Consider the following 22,933-nt stretch of genomic DNA (forward strand, 5'->3'; position numbering starts at 1 on the left):
TGAGTCTGTCTCTTGACTGCCTAACTGCGTTTTTTTAGAGGCTTTTCCTCTCGCTGATGTGAATTCTATTTCTGAGAAAATTGCTGACGGAAAAAAAACAATACAGATTTTAAGATGCTGAATATCAGCCCGAAATGTCAACGTTATATTCAGTCTACAAAGCGTCACTTCTGGCCCTCAAAAACCTTTGTGTTGAATTGACAGCGTTTGCGTCTGGGATCTGGGATATATGCACACACACACACACACACACACACACACACACACACACACACACACACACACACACGCATAATCATCCCTCTCTCCACTCCATCAGCATATGTCAGCATCAGGCTTCCCTCCTCAGAGAGACTGTTGAACAGACTGATCCGGGTTTGGTTTTTGCTCTCGAGGTCCTGAACCTGGGAGGAAGGAAGGAGGAAGGAGGAAGGGAAGGAAATGAGTGGAGAGGAGTTGAGAGGAGAGGAGAGGAAAGATAAGGGAAGTGCAGGGAAAGGAAAGGATAGAAGAGGAAAGGAGAGGAAAGGAAAGGAAAGGAAAGGAAATGAGAGGAGAGGAAAGGAAAGGAAGGGTGAGGAAAGGAAAGGAAAGGGAAGAAGAAGAGGAAATGACACACACACACACACACACTCCTCAACCACTTACCACTTGCATGTATGAGTGTGTGTGTGTGTGTGTGTGTGTGTGTGTGTGTGTGTGTGTGTGTGTGTGTGTGTGTGTGTGTGTGTGTGTGTGTGTGTGTTATGAAACATACAACCATATTGAGCCATCTGTTCCAGGGCTAATTGGTATGCATGACAATGTTTTTCCATCCCATAAAACCTAATGAAAACGACCCCTCCCCCGTACAACATTACAGGTAGTTACACTGTAGTGGCCATTAGCCCCCCCCCCCCCCCCTTCTTCAGTCCGGGCCGGTCCAGAGACGTCCTGATTCCCCGGGTCAGGGATCCGTCCGATCCGAGGCCCGCCCTGTGAAATTGGCTCAGATTGTGAATTGTTATCATTTTATGGAGGAAAAGCTTTTGGGAACGCTGCAACAATGTGCAAGTGATTTCCTCCTCAATGCTCATGGCACGCTTCAGGACCCAGACAGGAAGAGAGGGAGCGCAGGGACGAAGCAAAGAGTGACGAGACAAAAAGTATTTAATGAGTAATAATAACCCTCACGTCTACAACACACTGTAATGAGGTCAGGAGATAATCTGATTGTGAGAGATTGTGCAGGTGATGAATTCCTGAATTATCCGTGAAACCTGAAATGTGATCAACAATTTATTATCAAGATTATCAATCTGTGTGAAAACTGAGTGTGAAGTCAGTCTGGACTTGAATTTGAGACTTTGTTGGACAAGACTTGATACTTGACCTGGACTTGAGACTTGTCTTAAGAAGACTTGAGACTAGACCTGGACTTGAGACTTGGACTTTAGTCTTGACCTGGACTTGAGACTTGTCTTAAGAAGACTTGACACTAGACCTGGACTTGAGACTTGTCTTAAGAAGACTTGACACTAGACCTGGACTTGAGACTTGTCTTAAGAAGACTTGACACTAGACCTGCGACTGGACTGAACAAGACTTGAGACTGGACTTGAGACTTGTCCTAACAATACTTGAAACTAGACTTGAGACTGGACTGAACAAGACTTGAGACTGGACTTGAGACGTGTCTCGATTAGACTTGGCACTTGACTTAGATTCACTCTTGGACTTGAGACTTGTATTGACATGACTTGAGACTTTACCTGGACTTGCCTCAAGGACTTTAGACTTGAATCAATACTTATTTTACTAGACTTCAGACTTGACTTTAACTTTCCCTGTAGGACCTGAGACTAGATCTGACAAGACTTGAGACTTGAGACTAGACTTGGACCTTTCTCGACGTACTTGTCACCTGGTTCAACCAGACTTGGAACTTAACTGGGGTTTGCTCTTGGACTTGTCATGACAAGTCTTGAGGCTGGATTTGGACTTGAACCAACTTGAGACTTGGTTCAACTGTTCTTGGGACTTGGCTTGACGAGACTTGACTTGGATTTGCTCTTGGACTTGTCTTGAGAACACTTGAGACTTGTATTAAGACGACCATATGCCATCAAGGACCTTATACTTGAATCAATTCTTATTTTGCAAGACTTGAGACTTGACTTGAACCTTTCTGGACTGACTTGAAACTTGGACCTGATACTTGACATTAACTTTGACGAGACTTGGCACTTGACTTGAGGCTGGATTTGGACTTGTCTCCACCAACTTGAGACTCGGTTCAACTGTTCTTGACGAGACTTGACTTCTTTTAAGCAGACATGAGACTTTTCTTGGGTTTTCCCCTGGACTTGTCCCTCAAGGACTTCAAACCTGCTCTGGTCTTCATAAAGTCATTTTGTGTTGGCTTCTTTTATTTCCGATGTCTGTGTCGATTCTGCAGCATTGGATGTCCAGGGACAAAAGTGAAACAGTGAAGGGAGTTAAAGAAGAAAAAGAAAGAAAACAAGGGATGAAGGGGAAAAAACGAGGAGACGTTAATGGACTTGGCAACGCTTGGCCTTCGTTCACATGAACCACAGCAGAGAGACGCTGGATCGCAGCCCGGGTCGCTCGCTGCAGCTCGTGTGTTGGCGTGCGACAGCGAAGAAGAATGTGAACAAAACGCCCGAGTGGTGTTGTGTATTTAAAAGGAGCCCGAGGTGGAAATGATCTGCAAACAAGAGCTCACAGATGTGTAGGACGAGAGCACTGCCCTCCCATGTTGCCCAATAAGCAGCTTTCCTCCCGCTGTCTGTCGCCAACATGTGAATTACCGTTAATGGCGGTTTATTAAAGTGTCAGAGGCGGTTCCGGTCCTCGGAGAACGGCCGCACCCACGATTGTACCCTCGTGCAATGTGTTGTAGTTTGTGTTAGCCACAATGCTAATAGAGGTGATATCCAGGGCTTCTACAACCTTTGTTGCTGCAAATGGCGTCGAGGGCTCGCTCACAATGGGACGTAATTGTGCCGGAGCCAGTTTCCACTAATGTACTCCTGTTGTTAAATCAGTTGTGTTTTGTCCCTGGCAAACTGACTGACCGCCTTTCTCCCCCTCTCTCTCCCTCCTGTTTCCTCTCTGTTTCTCTTTGTCTCTCCCCGCTGTCCTTATTACGCCGTGTTCTGTCACTCCCCTGTGGTTTTCCGCTCAGTCGTCCCTTTTAGATGTGTCACAGCCGATGTGCGTGAACACAACGGGAGGATTTTGTTGTTCAAGTTGTTCAAGCGCGGCGGCACAGCCGGCGGAGGTGTTGCGAGTCGCCCAGGTAGACAACGTCGAGGGGTTTACTGGAAAGAACACACACACACACACACACAAAGACACACAACCCAAGGAGGCCGTGGTGACCCTGCAACCCTTCCTACCCCAATGTCCGTCAGTTGGGTCATCACCCCCCTGTCAGCGCGTCAGATGTTGACTCTTGGCAGAATGCAGCCGCCACTCGATGCCAGACAATCAGAGCCGCTGCCATTTCACCCCGCAGATGCACGTTACGCAGATGCACGTTACGCAGATGCACGTTACGCAGATGCACGTTACGCAGATGCACGTTACGCAGATGCACGTTACGCAGATGCACGTTACGCAGATGCACGCCACGCAGATGCACGTTACGCAGATGCACGTTACGCAGATGCACGCCACGCAGATGCACATTACGCAGACGCACGTTACGCAGACGCACGCCACGCATATGCACGTTACGCAGATGCACGTTACGCAGATGCACGCCACGCAGATGCACATTACGCAGACGCACGTTACGCAGACGCACGCCACGCATATGCACGTTACGCAGATGCATGCCATGCAGATGTATGCCACGCAGATGCACGTTACGCAGATGCACGTTACGCAGATGCACGTTACGCAAATGCACGTTACGCAAATGCACGTTTTGCAGATGCACGCCACGCAGATGCACGTTACGCAGACGCACGTTACGCAGACACACACTACACAGATGCACGTTACGCAGGAGCACGTTACGCAGATGCACGTTACGCAGACACACACTACACAGATGCACCTTACGCAGACGCACGTTACGCAGATGCACGTTGCGCAGATGCACGTTACGCAGATGCACGTTACGCAAAACCACGTTACGCAGATGCACGTTACGCAGATGCACGTTACGCAGATGCACGTTACGCAAAACCACGTTACGCAGATGCACGTTACGCAGATGCACGTTGCGCAGATGCACGTTACGCAGATGCACGTTACGCAAAACCACGTTACGCAGATGCACGTTACGCAGATGCACGTTACGCAGATGCACGTTACGCAGATGCACGTTACGCAGACGCACGTTACGCAGATGCACGCCACGCAGATGCACGTTACGCAGATGCACGCCACGCAGATGCACGTTACGCAGATGCATGCCATGCAGATGCATGTTACGCAGATGCCACGCACACACATGCTTTTTCTCATCAAACATGAGCGATGGAGTGAGAGAAGGTAGGAGGAGAGACAAGAGAAGAAGAGAAGAATCAAGGGGTGAGAGTGTGTGTCGTCCAAAAGAGACGCCCGCCTACCCAACACCCAGCACCCTCAGCTACCCTCACCCCATGCACCCCGCCGACTCTGCTGTTCCCATAGCAACAAGACACGGAGAGGAGGAGGCGGCGGGCTGAGGGTGAAGAAGAGAGGAAGTGTGCGAAAGATTAGGGTGGAATTTTGCTGCTGCCTGGATTTGACCAATCTGGTGTTGAGGCTTTAAGATGCTCTAATTCCTTTCCCCCTTCCTTCCCTCTATCACGTGCACACACACACACACGTGCACGCACACACACACAGGCAGAACCTCCAGGTCAGGCTGACGGGAGTTAGAAAGCATAATTTTAGGGAGATAATTCGAGGAACTGCTCTGTCGAAGAAGGAGGAAAGAAGAAGTGGCTCAAACTAAAGCAGCTTTTTATATCCCAAAATTAAATCTCTCTCAACATGAAGGCCACGGCCCTCGTGTCCCATGTGGTAATATTTTAATGTTCCGTGCTCTATGCGCTCACCATCTCCATGTGTCCGTTTCATACGCTTGAGAACCAGATGTGCATGAAATTTGCTTTGCTCATTCGCGCCCCGGGAGGAAGAAGGTTATTGATTTCCAGTGACCTCGTGACCCCTCCCACCACGGCACCATTAAGCCGAGGCTTTCAGGTGTGTGTGTGTGTGTGTTATGACCACGTTCGTGCTCTCGACCGACACAATCCCATTGATTTTTTTTCGGTGACCAGATTAAATTAGTTCGTCTATTAGTTTATCGAACGTCTCGTATTGTCGGGGTTCAGTTTGACCCCACGATAAAAGTTCATTTGAGGCGTCGATACGTGGCCCGGAGAGCAAAGAGGGTTTATTGCTCGTAAAATGACTTTTACAATGAATCAATCATGAATTGTTTAAAAATACTTTTCTGTCAATTGATGGCTTTATGGGCTGCAACCAACAGTTATGATATATTATCCATAATCTTCTGTTTCGTTCTTCTGTTTCTGGCTTCTTTTTATGTATAAAATGACAGAAAATACTGGAAAAAATTAAGAATTTACTTTTTGTTGTTGTGCATGAACAGTTCAGAACCCAAATATTCTGATCCATCATTTGAGACCAAGAAAAAGCTGCAAATCCACAATTTTGTCGTCGATAGTGTCATTTTTACCATTATTGGCAAATCGTTTCGGCTCATTTTGCAGACACTCAAAACCGGCTTCAACCGCTTGAATCCATCACGTGAACCTCGGTCCCGTCATCACTGTTGTCAGGAAAGAACGGAAGCCATTTTGGCTTCAAAAAATGTAAAACTTTACGGTGTGCGGGTGAGAAAAGCGTAGATGTTTTCACCTGGACTTCATTCACTGCAAGGTCCTCTTGTGAGGCGCTTACATGTTGCTTTTTACGGCACAAAACAGGCCAGTTTATTCTGAAAAAATTACAATATTCCTCCTGAGCTGCTTGCATGTGCGGCCAGCGGTTCGATTCCCGGTCGACGCCGCTCCGGGTCGTGTTTGATGCCCCGACGGCTCAAAACGTGCAAAAGTGGAACGGCTCGTAGACATTTTGGTTCTTTGTGTAAACAAATATGTTTGTGCATATCCCCAAAAAACTGTTGAAAGTTGGTTTGTTTTGCTTTTGTTTTGGAAAATGCTCCGATGGGAATGAGGCTCGTATCGAATTTGGAGAAAATTGTCATATTCTGAATAATAGTGTGCAAGTTAACGGAGAGAAAATGCAGGAAAGTTGATCAAATCTGAATAGTTGTGTCGGCTTATTGAAATATTATCTTGTTTTTAATCTATTAACACTTTACACTGTATTTTTAAAATGCTAATTTAATGCAGATTTAAATCTGTATCTGTTTTTTTGTGGAAGTTTTTACATAAAAATGTTAATAGATTAAAAACAAGAAAACATGAAAAACCCTTGATTCTGTAAATAATCAAAAAGCCATGAAATGAAAGCTATTCATATTCACGATAGTCACTAGTGACCTTGAGAGCTGATATTTATGATAAAATATTCTAAAGTTAAGCTTTGCTTACTATGTTGTTGTTTTTTATTCCGGTAGCTTTTTCAAGCGTACAAAAGGTCAAATATGACAGGTCAGCATAAAACAATAGACAAAGAACAATATCTATGTTCTGACTAAAATAATGGAGGGATGGCAGGTTTCATTCTTTTAACTATGAAGAGCATTTAATAGGAGACTTTTTTTTTGGTCAAGTTTCCATATCCCGGACATCTTTATTTGCCCGATCCTGCAGCTTCAACTGTCGAGCGTTTTTATACACGCAGGAAAATATCATTTCACTCGCTTGTGTTTTCCCCATATATATGTGTGTGTGTGTGTGTTTGTGTGGGTATGTGTGTGTGTCTCCTCTCATTAGCCGGCGTGCGGTAGCTCGTTAGCATGGAGCTAGCTGCGCGGCGGGGCGCCGGAGCAGCTTCATTAGCCACTGTGACATTTATCTGATCGTTTGCCTGCGTCGCATGCGCCGCCACGTCTCCATGGCAGCCCTCACACACACACACACACACACACACACACACACACACACACACACACACACACACAAAGGCAATCACACAGACCCAGTTCCTTCAAAGATGCTCCCCACCCTTACAGCTCTGTACCCGAGGTGTGCGGAATATCGCTCATTGTAAAGTTCAAGTGGATCACAGCCAATATCACCTTTTTTTTAGTGTGTGTGGGGCTCCACTCTACACACACACACACACACACACACACACACACACACACACACACACAGAAGTCGAGGTGTTCCAAGTACTTGGGTGGAAACGGGACGCCACTCATTTAGTTTGAGTCTCTAATCCGCCGCTGACAGGATCCGTTACAGAGCGAGATCACGCCGCGCTGAGGTCGCTAATCTTGTTTACAGTGTGATGCTAGGAAAGGAATTGTGTGTGTCTGTGTGTGTGTGAGTGTGTTATTGTTGTGCATTGTTGTGCAAGAAGTGCTCAGAAAAATGGCAAAACTAAATAGAACCAAATCAATTCCAGCAACTGTTTCAAAGTTGGAATGCCAGATGAAATATGAGCCACACATGTAGTGGAACAACACACATGTAGTGGAACAACACACATGTAGTGAAACAACACACATGTAGTGGAACAACACACATGACCTTAACGACACAACATCGTAACACATTTCCTGCGGAGGTGATGATGTGGAAATGACCGCCGTGTGTCCAGATGCTCCACGCGTCACGTCGACTGTGTGAACGCTGTGTACGAATCTGTCAAGGTGTGTTCGTCTGAGGTGACAGTTTACTGTGTGTGTGTGTGTGTGTGTGTGTGTGTGTGTGTGTGTGTGTGTGTGTGTGTGTGTAGCTGACCTTGGCTGCCTTGCTCCCTCGGGGTGGAACTGATGTTTCTCACTCTGCTTGTCAACAAGATTAGTTCCCCTGTGGGACCGTTACACACCCTGCAAACACGCCGCCAACGAGAAGGAGTGTGTGTGTGACAGCTCGGCCCTTCCGCTTCCACTGAAGTGTGTGTGTGTGTGTGTGTGTGTGTGTGTGTGTGTGTGTGTGTGTGTGTGTGTGTGTGTTTGCACTGCGATCGAGGGGTTAAGGGAGTCAGAGAGGATGTGTGTTTTAGAGCAGAAACAGAAGGAAACAGCGGGGGGATCAGCGCAGCCAGCCTGAACTGTAGCCCGTGTGTGTGTGTGTGTGTGTGCGTGTGCGTGTGTGTGTGTGTGCGTGTGTGTGTGTGTTGCCTGGTTTCTGAGAGAGAGCCCATGCTGAGCTCTGAGCTGTGCTTACTCCTGGACCTGGCTCATCTGCATCCATCTCCTCTCTCTCTCTCTCTCTCTCTCTCTCTCTCTCTCTCTCGCTCTCTCTCTTTCTGTTCCCACTCTCTCCTGCCTCGCTCGCCCCCATCTGTCTTTTTGTCCAGTTTTGATTCGCTGGTGGCCCGTTACCGAGCTGCAGGTAGCTCAGACGCACTTATGAGTCGACAGAAAGTCATTTTACATTTTTATGCCAGAAAATGTTGTTTTCAACTTCTCAAATGTGAAGAAATCCGCTTTTCTCTGTTTTTATAGCGCGTTAAACTGAACATTTGTTGGTTTCGGACTCACGAAACAAGTATATTTAAAGACATCACCTTTATGATTAACTGGGAAGAACATTTTTAAATCAAGAATATAATCGTCTGATTAATAGATGATGAAAATAACTTTCTGTCGCCGTCTTTCCTCTCAATCGGCTCATTAAAAAGCCGATTACTCAGCAGGGTGTGTTAGCTGTTAGCCACAAAAGCTAATAGGAAAGGTCAGCAGGCCGCCCGTCGCCTCGTCACTACGAGGTGTGAGTGGCGAGGACCCGTTACCGGACACCCGAAATATGATGCCGCTTGGGGCGCTTGTGAGACTCCATGAAGGCGTCAAGTCGCTAAGCTAAGCTAAGCTAACCACATGGCGACATTGACGGAGTTGTGAGGGTGAAATGAAGATCGTGAACGGGTATTTAAAGGGCCGGCGTCGTGTTTTTACGGCCAGTGTGCAGCGAGGAACGAGCCGGCTGTCTGGTGTGAGCGAGGTGAGCGAGTAACAGCCCTCAGCAGCTGCTTCACAGACCGACACAGACACTTCTTCTTCTTCTTCTTCTTCTTTTCTTTTTTTGTTGCACACTCACACACACTCAGTGTAGATCAGCCCTCTGTCACGGCCGCGGTGCTGCAGGGAGGCTGGAGTGATGGAAGCAATAGTTAAGCCATTAAGGCAAACAATTGGCTCAAATTGAGAGGGGGGGAGGAAGGGTGTGTGTGTGTGTGTGTGTGTGTGTGTGTGTGTGTGTGTGTGTGTGTGTGTGTGTGTGTGTGGATGGAGAGGCTGTGGCAGGAGTGGATCCACTCAACGACTTAATCCGAGCCTCAGGACACTCTCCCGCTGAGCATCGCACGCACACACACACACAAACACACACACGTGCGCACACACACACACACACACACACACACGTGCACGCTGAAGCTCTGTCTGCTTGCAATAACACCTTGTCAGTCTTGGCCACGGGGGCGAATTGGAAGCGGCGCTCATTCCTTTGTACCGAGGAGTCACAACCATTTGTTTTACCCTAAACCACCTCTGGGAAAAAAATCAAATAAATACAAAAAAAGACGAAGCATTGCGTGTGTGTGTGTGTGTGTGTGTGTGTGTGTGTGTGTGTGTGTGTGTGTGTGACACTGGGTGTTGTGTCGTCTCCTCCAGTGGACTCGTTCGGTCCACAGACCTCACACACAGCCAACAATGAGGGATTGTCTCCAGCTATTCTCCATCTGCACACACACACACACACACACACACACACACACACACACACACACACACACACACACACACACACACACACACACACATATACACACACACACACACACACACACATATATACACACACACACACACACACACACATACACACATACACACTCACACACACATATACACACACACAGACAGACACACACACACACACATATACATACACACATACACACACACACACACAGACAGACACACACACACACACATACACACACACACACACACACAGACAGACACACACACACACACACACACACATACACACTCACACATACACACTCACACACACACACACATATACACACACACAGACAGACACACACACACATACACACATACACACACACATCCACACACATATACACACACACATACACACACACACACAGACATGCACACACACACACACACACACACACACACACACACACACACACACACACACACACACACATAGCTCATGTGAGAGATCATGTGCCTAAACATCAGCCGCTCCTTCTCTCCTTCTCTCCTTCTCTCCTTCTCTCCTTCCACTTCTTCTCTCCTTCTCTCCTTCTCTCCTTCCACTCCTTCTCTCCTCCTCTCTCCTTCACTCCTTCTCTCCTCCTCTCTCCTTCACTCCTTATCTCTCCTCTCTCCTATCTCCTCTCTCCCCCCTCCCCCTTCCTCCCCCCCGTGATGTATGTCCCAGCTCAGCTGTCGCGGCGCCTCTGGGCCGGTTAGCCGTCCGGCTCGTTGCCTCCTCTCCGGTCCGGTTTTATTGGACGTGTCCTTAAGTCCTTAAAGATTTGGGCGTTTCTCTTTCTGCAGGAGATGGATGTGTTTCTGTGTCTCTGACTCTCCCTCTCTCTCCCTCTCCCTCCCTCTCCCTCCCTCTCTCCCTGGGCTTTATCGGGTGGTGTTAGTGTTGTCAGCTCTGGCTCTGCTTTGTTTTGTTCTGGCCTCTTAAGATAATGCTCCTTCTCTCCAACAAAAGGAAAGTAGAGCAATAAAACAGCCGCTGACTGCTCTCATTGGATTGGTGTTCAGCCTCTTAAGTAGACCACAGGCCTTGATGTGTGTGTGTGTGTGTGTGTGTGTGTGTGTGTGTGTGTGTGTGTGTGTGTGAGTAGGCATGTGTGTATGGTTGTCCTTAAAGAACACGCTCTGTCGTGTCTCTCTGTGAAGGTTTAAGTCTGATCTCCGCTCCAGACGTGGAACATGAGAATATCTGTGTCCAGCTAGTTTTTACACATTTGGTTAAAATGTGTTGTTGTGTGTTGAAAAGATATATTTTACTCCGTCTGCATACTTCATCATTTTGTCCAGAGAAATCTACTATTTGGTTTTATTGTTCTTCTCCCAAATAGATTGAAGAAATAAGTGTTTCAGAAAATTCTATTACCTTGATGATGTTATTTTTCTACGTCTCTTGTTTGATTTTTCCTTTTTCAAAGGACGACCATGATAAATATTATAATGTTACATATGTAAATATATACATATGTACAAATTCAAGGGTGGTATATATATAAATATATATATAAATATTTATTTATAAAAATATATACGTAAAAAATCAAGATATATATATATATATTTATTTATTTATTTTTTAAATCAGGATTTGGTATATAAATATGTATTTATATATATTATATAAATATATACGTAAAAATTCAAGAGGGTGGTAAATAAATATGTATTTATATATATATACATATATGTAAAAAATCAAGAGAGTGGTATATAAATATTTATTTATATAAATATGTATATATAAATATATGTAAAAATTCAAGACAGTGGTATATAAATATTAATTCATGTATAAATATATATATATTTATATAAATGTATACGTAAAAATTCAAGACAGTGGTATATAAATATTAATTTATGTATAAATATATATATATTTATATAAATGTATACGTAAAAATTCAAGAGAGTGGTATATAAATATTTATTTATATAAATATATATATATACATATATGTAAAAAATCAAGACAGTGGTATATAAATATTCATTTATGTATAAATATATATATATATATATTTATATAAATGTATACGTAAAAATTCAAGACAGTGGTATATAAATATTAATTTATGTATAAATATATATATATTTATATAAATGTATATGTAAAAATTCAAGACAGTGGTATATAAATATAAACATCATATATAAATATGAATATAGAGCGTTCTCCACCTGGAAGCAGCTTCTGGCTCCGCGGGTCCGGTTCCCTCGCGTCCTAAACCTTCTCTCTCTTCCAGTAACGGCACGGCCGGGAAGATGAACGGCGCGCTGGAGCACTCGGACCAGCCGGACCCGGACGCCATCAAGATGTTCGTGGGTCAGATCCCGCGCTCCTGGTCAGAGAAGGAGCTGAAGGAGCTGTTCGAGCCGTACGGCGCCGTCTACCAGATCAACATCCTCCGGGACCGCAGCCAGAACCCGCCCCAGAGCAAAGGTACGGGCCGGCGGTTCGGTCCCCGAGCGGGAGGGGATCAGAACCTATGATCGCAGACTGAGATTTCTTTTAGTTTAGTTGTCCTTTCCTAGCTACTGTCTGCCCTCCTCGTCTCTCCTTCTTCCTTGTCTCCTTTACTTCTTTCTCTCAGTCCTTTCTCTTCTTCTCTTCCACAATTCTTTTCTCACTTTGTTCCACTTTCCTTTCTTTTTCCATTTGTTCCCTTCGTTCTTACCGTCACTCCTTTACATTCAATCCTTCCTTCCTTCCTTTGTCCTTTCTGTTTTCCATCTTGCGTTCTTTTTTCTTGGCTCCCTTCTTTCCATCCCTCCTACCCCATTCCTTTACTTTCAATCCTTCTTTCCTTCCTACCTTTATTCTTTTAATTTAAATCCTTCTTTCCTTCCTTCTTTTACTTCCCTTCCCTTTCCTCCTACCCCATTCCTATACTTTCAACCCTTCTTTCCTTCCTTCCTTCTTTTCCTTTCCTTCCCTCCCACCCCATTCCTATACTTTCAACCCTTCTTTCCTTCCTTCCTTCTTTTCCTTTCCTTCCCTCCCACCCCATTCCTATACTTTCAACCCTTCTTTCCTTCCTTCCTTCTTTTCCTTTCCTTCCCGCCCACCCCATTCCTATACTTTCAACCCTTCTTTCCTTCCTTCCTTCTTTTCCTTTCCTTCCCTTTCCTCCTACCCCATTCCTATACTTTCAACCCTTCTTTCCTTCCTTCCTTCTTTTCCTTTCCTTCCCTCCCCTCCTACCCCATTCCTTTACTTTTTATCCTTCCTTCCTTCATGTCCTTTTTCTTATCAATCTTACTTTCTTTGCGACCTTCTTTCCTTCCTTCCTACTCTCATTTCTTTACTTTCAATCCTTCCTTTCTCTTTTCTCTTTTCCATCTTGCTTTCTTTTTTCTTTGCTACCTTCTTTCCTACCTTCCTACCCTCATTCCTTTACTTTCTATCCTTTCATCTGTCCATTTTCTGTTCCATATTTCATTCTCTTCTCTTCTGTCCTTGACCTCATCTTCCTCACCCTCCACCATCATCTACCTTTCTTTATTCTCTTCTCCCATACTATCTCTCCGACCTTGTTTCTTTTATTGCTCCTCCTCTCCTTTCTTTGAACATCTCCCTCACTAATAATCAGATGTTTCCGTAGTTGCCGTGTGAGAGGATGTGAGAGGATGAGCAGGTACACAAATAGACGCTCGAACATTAAAAACCCGGCGACTCGGCCGCCGCCGCTGAGCGGGCCGTCCCGCCTCGTTAACGGAGGAAGGAGTGATGTCTACGTGTGAAATGTACACACCGAACACACACACTGCGTGCACTTTGAAGACAAAGACTCGCCACGCCAGGCTTAACCAGTCAATTGTGCGGAGCCGCTTGATTCGCAGCTATTTTCTCCACCGTTCCCTTTTTTTTTTCCCGCTTCCCCTCTTTTTGATGAATTCGTCAAGTGTGAGAGCAAACAAAGGAGACAGCGGCTGGAAACAAGGCAGACAATAGCGCTGCCACATTAACGGCATCCGCCGACGCCGACGACACTACCGACGAGACACGGAGAGTGGGAGGAAGAGTGAGGAGAGGGAGGGAGGGAGGGGAAGAGAGGGATGGAGGTGCACCCATCCAGCTGGAGAGCAAACTGAGGAGGAGTGTCACAGGAAGCCAAAGATAAAAGAAACGCGGGACGCTTTGAAGCCTCGAGTTCTGCGGTTAGGCCGTCGCCATCTTGGTAGTTTTCTTGAACCCGTGAGCAGGAAGTGACCATATTTGGACCGCGGAGAAGTGACGTTGACGGCTCTGATAGACATCTGTCAATCACCTTGTAGCCCCGCCCCCTAAAGCATCCCCTGCATTATGGTCTGTTTGACTCTAAATTACCATAATTTACTAAATGAACATCATGCTGTATTGAAGAAGACTTGAAACTAGAGATTGAGACATAAACTCATGTTTACAATGTTTACTGAGGGAATACATCAAGAGAAGTAGAGTCATTTATATAGACTTCTATACAACCAGAGGAGTCACCCCCTGGTGGTCAGGAAAGAGAATTCAGCTTTAACACATGAAGCATAGACTTCTATACAACCAGAGGAGTCTCCCCCTGGTGGTCAGGAGAGAGAATGCAGCTTTAACACATGAAGCGTATACTTCTATACAACCAGAGGAGTCACCCCCTGGTGGTCAGAAGAGAGAATTCAGCTTTAACACATGAAGCATAGACTTCTATACAACCAGAGGAGTCACCCCCTGGTGGTCAGGAGAGAAAATGCAGCTTTAACACATGAAGCATAGACTTCTATACCACCAGAGGAGTCGCCCCCTGGTGGTCAGGAGAGAGAATTCAGCTTTAACACATGAAGCATAGACTTCTATACAACCAGAGGAGTCGCCCCCTGGTGGTCAGGAGAGAGTATGCAGGTTTAACACACTTCCGCTTTGGCTTTATCGGGTTTTACCTGGTTATTATTAGCTAATCAGGTGAAAAAAAAGCTGTTGCCAGTTAGTAATAGATAAGAAGGTAGGAGATGATTACACAGAGTTATAAGCAGGTTATAACTCTTCACACGTATCTTCGTAATGCGTTGTTGATTTCTGCTTTTATTGTGGACGACGAGGTGACTCGACATGCTGTCGAGTTTGTAAATTAAATGAAATTTTCAGAGGCTAAAAGCTGCGGCGTCGTTCACCTTTCTAAACCTACACACTGAGTCTGCTTCTGTTTATAGTCTCTCTCTCTCTCTCTGTCTCTCTCTCTGACTCAGTCATATGAGCTTATGAAAGCCTGCAGACAGCGTTCTGCAAAGACCCAAATCAACTCTTTTTTATTTTTTTTAGCACACCAACACACTTGTCATGCGCTTTTGTGTTTGTGAGTCTTTTAGCCTTGAGATGACTCCTCTTCCCACCAGTCTCCTCCCTCTCTCCCTCTCCCTCTCTCTCTCTCACGGAGAATAAACAAAACAAAAACACACAGGGCCAAAGTTCCTCCTCCGCTCCTACAGCGTCCTCAAATCTCCCGCTCCATCTTCACTTGAAATGCGTTGTGTTTTCGCGGCTGATGAGTCAAGAGTCTCACTCACCGCCACTTCTGCCGGGGATGAAAACCACATCGCCGCCGCCCGTACCTTTCATTTGTGTTCTCCTACGACAATCTCCTCCTGTTCGCCTCGCTTTCTTCTTTCTCCTCGCTGCCTGCGAGGTGGAGTGCATGTTTTAAGAGGAAATGCAGCATATGATTGGGCTCTTGCCGGCCTTGTTACTCGGCAGCTTTTGAGCATCGCCGTGGTTGTTGTTGTTTACTCGCCGTTAAGCGAGCCGCACCCGCTCGACTCCGGGGAGCTGCAACGGCTCCACCGACGGTAATTTCACCGGTGTCAGGGAAAACTGTGGCCCCCTCTCCTCCCTCGGCCGTGTTTATTTTAAATTAGCAGCGGTTTTGTTTGAAGAGCGGCTCAGTCGGCCATTCGGGCCGCTCTGGTGCCCCGGTGGCGACCCGCGGGCACTTTCTCACCCCTTATTCTTTCTGCGCGAAACAGCAGTTTGATTTAAATGAGCTTGTTAGTCCCACCGAGACGGGGAGAAGAAGAAAAGTTTCCCCGGCTACAAGCCTTTAACAACTTCTCTGTTTCAGTCTTTGTGTTGTTGTTTCCCTCATTAGCTAACGCAGAAAAGAGCGTCGACAACAAAAACGACGGAAAAACTCAGCACATAGCCGCGGTAAACATTTATTGACAAGCACAAAATGGCTTCTGAAGGAAATGTTCAACTTATGCATTTATGGATGAAGTGAGAATGAGCCTTTGTCCAATTTTGGAGGGACGTTCTCTGTTTTCGTTCTATAACTGGCGGTTTATATATGTGAAGGAACGGTTCATCAAGCGAGAGCTAACGCCATTTCTTTCATCCGCAACTGGTAGCTGGCGGCTAGCTCTGTGCGTGCACAGTAATTCACACATCCTTGAGCAAAATGTTTCACAGAAACTGGCTAAATACAAGCTCAAATTTCCCCCCAAAAAACGTGAGACTATAGGGGACTGAGGATCAAATACACCCTTTAAGAGAAGGGGCGTAACCCTGGTGACACGGGAGGTTAATGGGCACCAGGAAGTGAATGTTGGGTTATGTTGTTGGGATGTAAATAAATGGCCGCAAGATACGGCTGAAGGGAATACTCGCCTCGCCGTTTGTTTACACGCTCCTACATTGGTGACCCTGACGTGATCTGGACGAGAGAAGATGACGAGGCACGTGGTTTCACTCAAGCTGCCGGAGTTTTTGCAAACGCATCATAGATCCAGGAGGTTCCCGTTCTGACCCGCATACTGACATGTACATGAACTACAAGCGGGTCTTTTTAGGCCCTATGTCCGCATGCGTCTCTGACCCAAATCGACCTAATTTATTTTCATTCAATGAAACCGCTCTGATTGCTGTAAAAAATATTTTAAAAAAAAAGAAAAGAAAAATGGCAATCAGACTCGGGCAGGCGTTGGACTCGGACCGCTATGAATAAATTACTGATTAATTACAGGACGTGGAAGATAAAACAACCCGGGACTTTAATGCTCGCTCAGAGCTCTCCGGCTGGAGCGGTTCTGCACATCGAACCTTCGCAAAGTGGATATCTGTGGATCAGCGTAATCCTTTCTGTTTTATTATTGTCGTCCTCCGGCGTCACACGCCGGTTCCTGAGTGCCGTTCGAGAGGCTTCTTCACCACCGAAGGGGATGAAATTCCCCGAGCAAACACGAGTCTGAGCATCTCTGGCACGAAAGGATATCCTCACTCCAAAAATCCATATTGCAAATGTTTTAAATGATCTCGGGTTAGCGAGGAGCCAACACTCCAGTCATCTTTTCCTTTAATAACGTCCTCAGATTAGTTGTTTCTGGCCCCTAAAAGCACTAAATGGTGTCTCCATTGTGCGTCACGCGGAATCCATTTCGCAGTTTGACCCAGGTGTTGTGCGCTCGGGCTTTTTGCTCCCCGACTAGGACGGTCTGGGGAATATCGCAGGCGCCACTGTTGGTTTAATGTGTTCGGAGTTAATAACCAGATGAGTGGATGAGCTGGGCAGGAGGGGGAGCGAGTGAGAAATGGAGCAATTTGGCATTTTGTGCTGAAAGAGAGAGAGAGAGATGGAGATGGAGGGAGCGATAAAGAGAGAACGAGACAAAGAGAGCCAGAGGGGTAAACAGAAAATGGTCCTTTTGCTAAAACACAACCTTAAGCGCCATGACGGGTGTGTTGCTGTCTGTCTGTGTGTGTGTGTGTGTGTGTGTGTGTGTGTGTGTGTGTGTGTGTGTGTGTGTGTGTGTGTGTGTGTGTTTTGGCAGGGGACGCACAATGTCATTTATCTTAATGATACAGCCTGCCCACATGAGCCGCCGAGACACACACACACACACACACATACACACACTTAAGTTCACACATTCGCACGGAATAAGTTTAATGTCTTCATTAACGGACGATATCCGGCATAGCAACGCCCTGGGAATTATTCAAGACAGGAAAAACAATAATATTAATTTTTAAAAAAAGCATGAATCTGGACACAATTCGAGGGAAAGGAACACTTTGATGCCAGGACGCTGTGGTGAAACATGTGCTATGGTTAGATGTGATACTGCTGACTTGTCGTGTAGCTATGAGGACCATATTAGTAATATAATATAAATTAGCACATGAGAGAGAAGTCAATCTTCTTAAATTCCAGCTCCAGAATAAACATATTTCCCAAACGGTGGAACTCTTCCTTTATGGGTCCTGCGTGTCACATTTCAGGATTTATAATATCCATAACTATGTTTTATTGGGCGTACAATCACCTGGAATTATGAATGGTCGTGTTTTCATTAGCCCTTCATATCCAAGTTATTATGGTCTGGATGCAGCGTCAGCTTGGTTTCACACTCAAAGGCAGGCAAGACTCACCTGAGCTTTATGAGGCTGTTGTCAATAAATATGACGACATGATTGTATTTTAATATTACTCAGTAATGTTCAGTATGAATCCAACTTAGTGTGTTCTGAAATATGAACTTCAATTTGTAATTTTGTCTGTAGAAAACTTAATTGCAGGTGAAATATTGGAGAGAAACGAAAGTTACGAAGGTAACTACAGTTCTATGAATCCTGGATGACCGCCAGAGCTCTCGCGGTCAGTAAGGATGAAATAGAACTGATATCTAACTGGTCCCAGTGAGACATGTTCTCCAACTCTCTCTTGTCAAAACGCCAATATGACTTATTCTTATGAGTGAATATCCACAACGTGCAGAAGGCAAAAGGGCCACCTGTCGAGAAAAATAAATCAAATATGGGAACGCGGCTTGATTGACAGCTGTTTAGCATTCAAAGACGTGTCGAAGTTAAGTGCACCACCTTCAAAACAAAAAAAGGAAACCTAAAATATAATTCACATTCAAACCATAATCTCCTGATATGTCATTGTGATAGAAAAGAAAAAAAAAAGATAAATCCAGTGATTATTTTTTGGCGGGTAAAAAGCCTGGAGATAAAAGGCGCCAACGGGCAGATTACAGCATTTGATTTCCGCTCACCGCTCAGATGAAAATCTCCCAGCATGCCCTCTGGGTCCGCTCCGACGCCGACGCCCCCCGGTAACAATGGCAGAGCGTCCGCTTTGAAACCGGCGAGCCGGCTCTCTCCTCTCGCTCGTCTCTGGCAACGCCGGGCGGACGCTCCGCCGTCCAAGACAATTACCGGCTCTAATGGATGCAGTTGAGACGGAGGACTCGCTCATGTCTTTCTTCACCGAAAAGCAGAGCGGGCCAATTATAATCGCCTTTAACTAGGCGTTAGCGTCTTCCGCCCAGACCCCAATTAGAGTGCAGCTGCAGGTGGATCTCTATGTTTACACTTTCTGCATACCTCAGCAACAGAGGGGGTTGCTCGGTTGCAGAGATGGGATTTAAACAATATATATATATATATATATATATATATATATATATATATATATATATATATATATATATATATATATATATATATATATTTTTTTTATATATATATATATATATATATATATATATATATATATATATATATATATATACATATATATATATATATATATTGTTTAAATCCCATCTATATACATATATATATATATATATATATATATATATATATATATATGTATATATATATATATATGTATATATATATATGTATATATATATATATATATATACATATATATATACATATATATTTTTATATATATATATATATATATATTTTTTTTTTATATATATGTATATACATATATATATATATATATATATATATATATATATATATATATATATATATTGTTTAAATCCCATCTCTGCAACCGAGCAACCCCCTCTGTCGCTGAGGTATGCAGAAAGTGTAAACATAGAGATCCACATAGGTATCTCTATAGGTATATAGAGTATATAGAGTATATATAGGTATATATATATATATATATATATATATATATATATATATATATATATATATATATATATAAATGTTTCTCCTCTCTGAGCGCCACGGGGTCAGCCAAAAAGCGGCTTTGATGTTTGTGTTGTGTTGAGGATTTTGGGCGGAACGGGAGGGGCGACGTTGGTGCAGTTCCACCAAAAGTAAACCGGCGGATTGTATAGATTTTGTGAAGTTGGACGGGTTCCTGCGTCGACGGGGATTACAACGTCAGCCAAATGCCCGTCAGAGATGCGGCATTGTTTGAAAGCCATCCACTCATCCGCTCTCTATTTTTCCATCTGACAATCTGTTTCTTTATTGCGCTGTCAAATCCTGAATGTGTTCACTGTCATCCCTCTTCTCCCGCCTCCATCCCTGCTGTCACTCAGCGGCTCTTTGACACAAAGTGGGTAATTTTTCCATTTTTGAACCGAAAAACAAGTTTTCTTTTGACTGAATATGCTTCATAACATGCCAATGCTTTCCTGTATTGTGTTTATTGTTGCAGAATGCTTTAGGTCTTAATCTTTCTAAAAAGGTCCATATTGGTTGTCGTTAGGTTTTTTCTCGAGGAGTCCTTTTTGATAAACCTTGCTCATACTCATGCTGGATGTTTATAGTTATGATCAAAGTATCTTTTACAAATGTGTTTTTTGCAGATATAAAAAAAAATCCCAAGACTTTGCTGAAAAAATACATACATTAAACACAAGTATTGGAATTAATTTGGGGTTCCTACGACCGCTCAAACACAGTCTACCGTTTCCACGATTTTTTTTTTTTTACAGTGAGAGGTGGGGGGTTTGCATCCCGCGCCACCCGGAGCATAATTGCGGCAGAGTTTAGTTCATGTGGGTCGGCGGTTGAGTGGAACCCTGGGAGGTGAAGAGGTGTGTGGAGGGGAAGGAAAGGGCAGCGGACTGATGGAGGGAGACAGGAAGTCGCAGCCAGCAGCGGGTGAGGAGGCTGAGGGTGAAGCGCTCCGATACGCTCTCTCTCGCCCCCTTTTAATAAACCATGCAGCCGTTCTGCAGGACTGCAGGGCATTACTCCTCCTCTCCGCCTCCGTCTGAGCCGATTCAGCCCCGAACACTTGAAAAGAGCGGCAGGTACCGACCTGCAGGTTTGTACCTGCCAGATAAAACACAGCGCTTGTGGGGAGATTTTACAGGAAAAGGAAAGCAGGAAAATACGACACAAAAAAAAAACACTTTTTTATTTTACGAACTACTGGATACTTTTACGTCCAAAGATCTCTCATTATTATTAAAATTAATAATGTTTGGGGCTAACTGGCCACAAACTGCAGTCACAGTAAATACAGTGGACAAAAAAAATAAAGATTCTTCGCAAAAACATCTACATTTGAACACATATTTCTACTGAATAGAGCTTGAACGCATCGCAATGTAACTCAATGCAACCTCCACATGTTAGCTGTTAGCTCTGTTATTTAGCCGAGCAGGACTGCACGGCTAACAGCTACGAGCTGTGCTTGTTGTTCACTATGTGACATCATCAAGGAGAAAAAAATGGATCTCAATCAACCACAGGTGTGTAGTAGTTTGCACGTGTGCAGTAGTGATCCGGCAGGATGTACGTAGCAGCTAGCAGCTAGCAGTTAGCACATAAAGCAGTGACGTGTTAGCTCCGTGTAGACAACAAAAAAGAGAATCCAATTAATAATGTGTCTGAGAAGAAGAGGAGAAAGTCTCCTGAACAGACTCCGCAGTGAAAACTAGACTAATGAAAGTGTTTAAAGTAGATTAGCCGCCGCTGAAGCTCAGATGACCCGTCCACCTGTTCTCTGGACACTCGGGTGTTCTCTCTTAAACGGTAAATTACATTAAAAAAAAATATTTAAATGTGCAAAAGAAAGTAAAGTTGTGGCTGCAGAAGCACGGCGCGTTATCGACACAAGACTGAAGAAGCTCCTCCTCAACACGCCGGCTCCTCCGAAGCCTGCAGCCCGGAGCCGGGGGCCCGAGGGCCCGGGGGGCGACCTGTTGTTGGAGGAGGCCGACGTGTTGACAGAGCGCGGCGCCGTGGGGTCCTCAGTCAAAGGCCCCCTTCAGCAGCCATGAAGCATTTATGAACAGGCATCTCCCTCCTCTGCTCTCTATTCCACTCGCCTCCCATCTTCTTCTTCCTCTTCCGTCCGCCTCGCTCTCGTACTCGTTCTGTTCCGCACACACACACAGATCAGCGTCTAATAGATTTTATCCCACCTTTGTGTGTGTGTGTGTGTGTGTGTGTGTGTGTGTGTGTGTGTGCTTTTGGAGTGTCCCTCCTCAACAGCACAAGCAGAGAGTGTAACTCCCCGTTCGGAGGCCTCTCGGCCTTCAGGTAAATGTTTGTGAAGAGACACACAGATTGATGGAAGGAGCTTATTCATGCTCGTCCGCACAATCTTTTTTCTTTTTTTCTTCTTCTTCTTTCGCTCAAGGTTGTCGTACAGGTACGTCTCTCTGTAAACACACACACACACACACACACACACACACACACACACAAAAAGCCCACATGCTGACGTACGCTTAAAATAATATACACGCTCTCTTTGGCTTTCTGCTGCTTCGTGTGTGTGAGCAGCGAGTGTGCGGACTCCTAAACAGGTGCAGGGAACGTGTCTATGTGTGTGTGTGTGTGTGTGTGTGTGTGTGTGTGTGTGTGTGTGTGTGTGTGTGTGTGTGAGGTCCACTCTCCGCTGCTCTTTGATCCTCGTCCTGACAGCCCACCACCTGGGACGATCCGTCACACGCCGTCGTATACGCCGCGGGAATCACAACACACAGCGGCACAGCGCGGCGCTAACAGCCGGCCTTTCCTCCCTCGCACATTACACACACTGTCAGCACCGCGGCCGCTAACGCCGAGGAGCTAACCCGCCCGTCGTAATTCAATTTAACTCTTTATATGTTTACAAGAGACAGTTCTGGGAGTTACGCCAGAAACTAGATGACCCTTTTGTTTGCATGTGTGTCTTTTTATACAAACGTCAGCTTTAGCGTCTTTAGCTTTTTTAGCCTCTTTAGCATCTTTGCCTCTTTAGCATCTTTGCCTCTTTAGCATCTTTAGTG

General features: G+C 45.0%; 1 protein-coding gene across 1 annotated transcript in view; it reads left to right on the forward strand.

The window, feature by feature from the left end:
- celf2 (cugbp, Elav-like family member 2) overlaps positions 1-22,933 on the forward strand; it is a gene marked incomplete at its 5' end in the record, with an annotated part of 125,558 nt that overhangs the window by 37,689 nt on the left and 64,936 nt on the right. The window contains one exon of the mRNA XM_079236292.1: positions 12,163-12,359. Coding sequence (XP_079092418.1) covers positions 12,163-12,359 — 197 coding nt within the window. The remainder of the gene's footprint in view (positions 1-12,162; positions 12,360-22,933) is intronic.

Source organism: Taurulus bubalis, assembly GCF_910589615.1.
Source record: "Taurulus bubalis genome assembly, chromosome: 20".
Classification (NCBI taxonomy): domain Eukaryota; kingdom Metazoa; phylum Chordata; class Actinopteri; order Perciformes; family Cottidae; genus Taurulus; species Taurulus bubalis.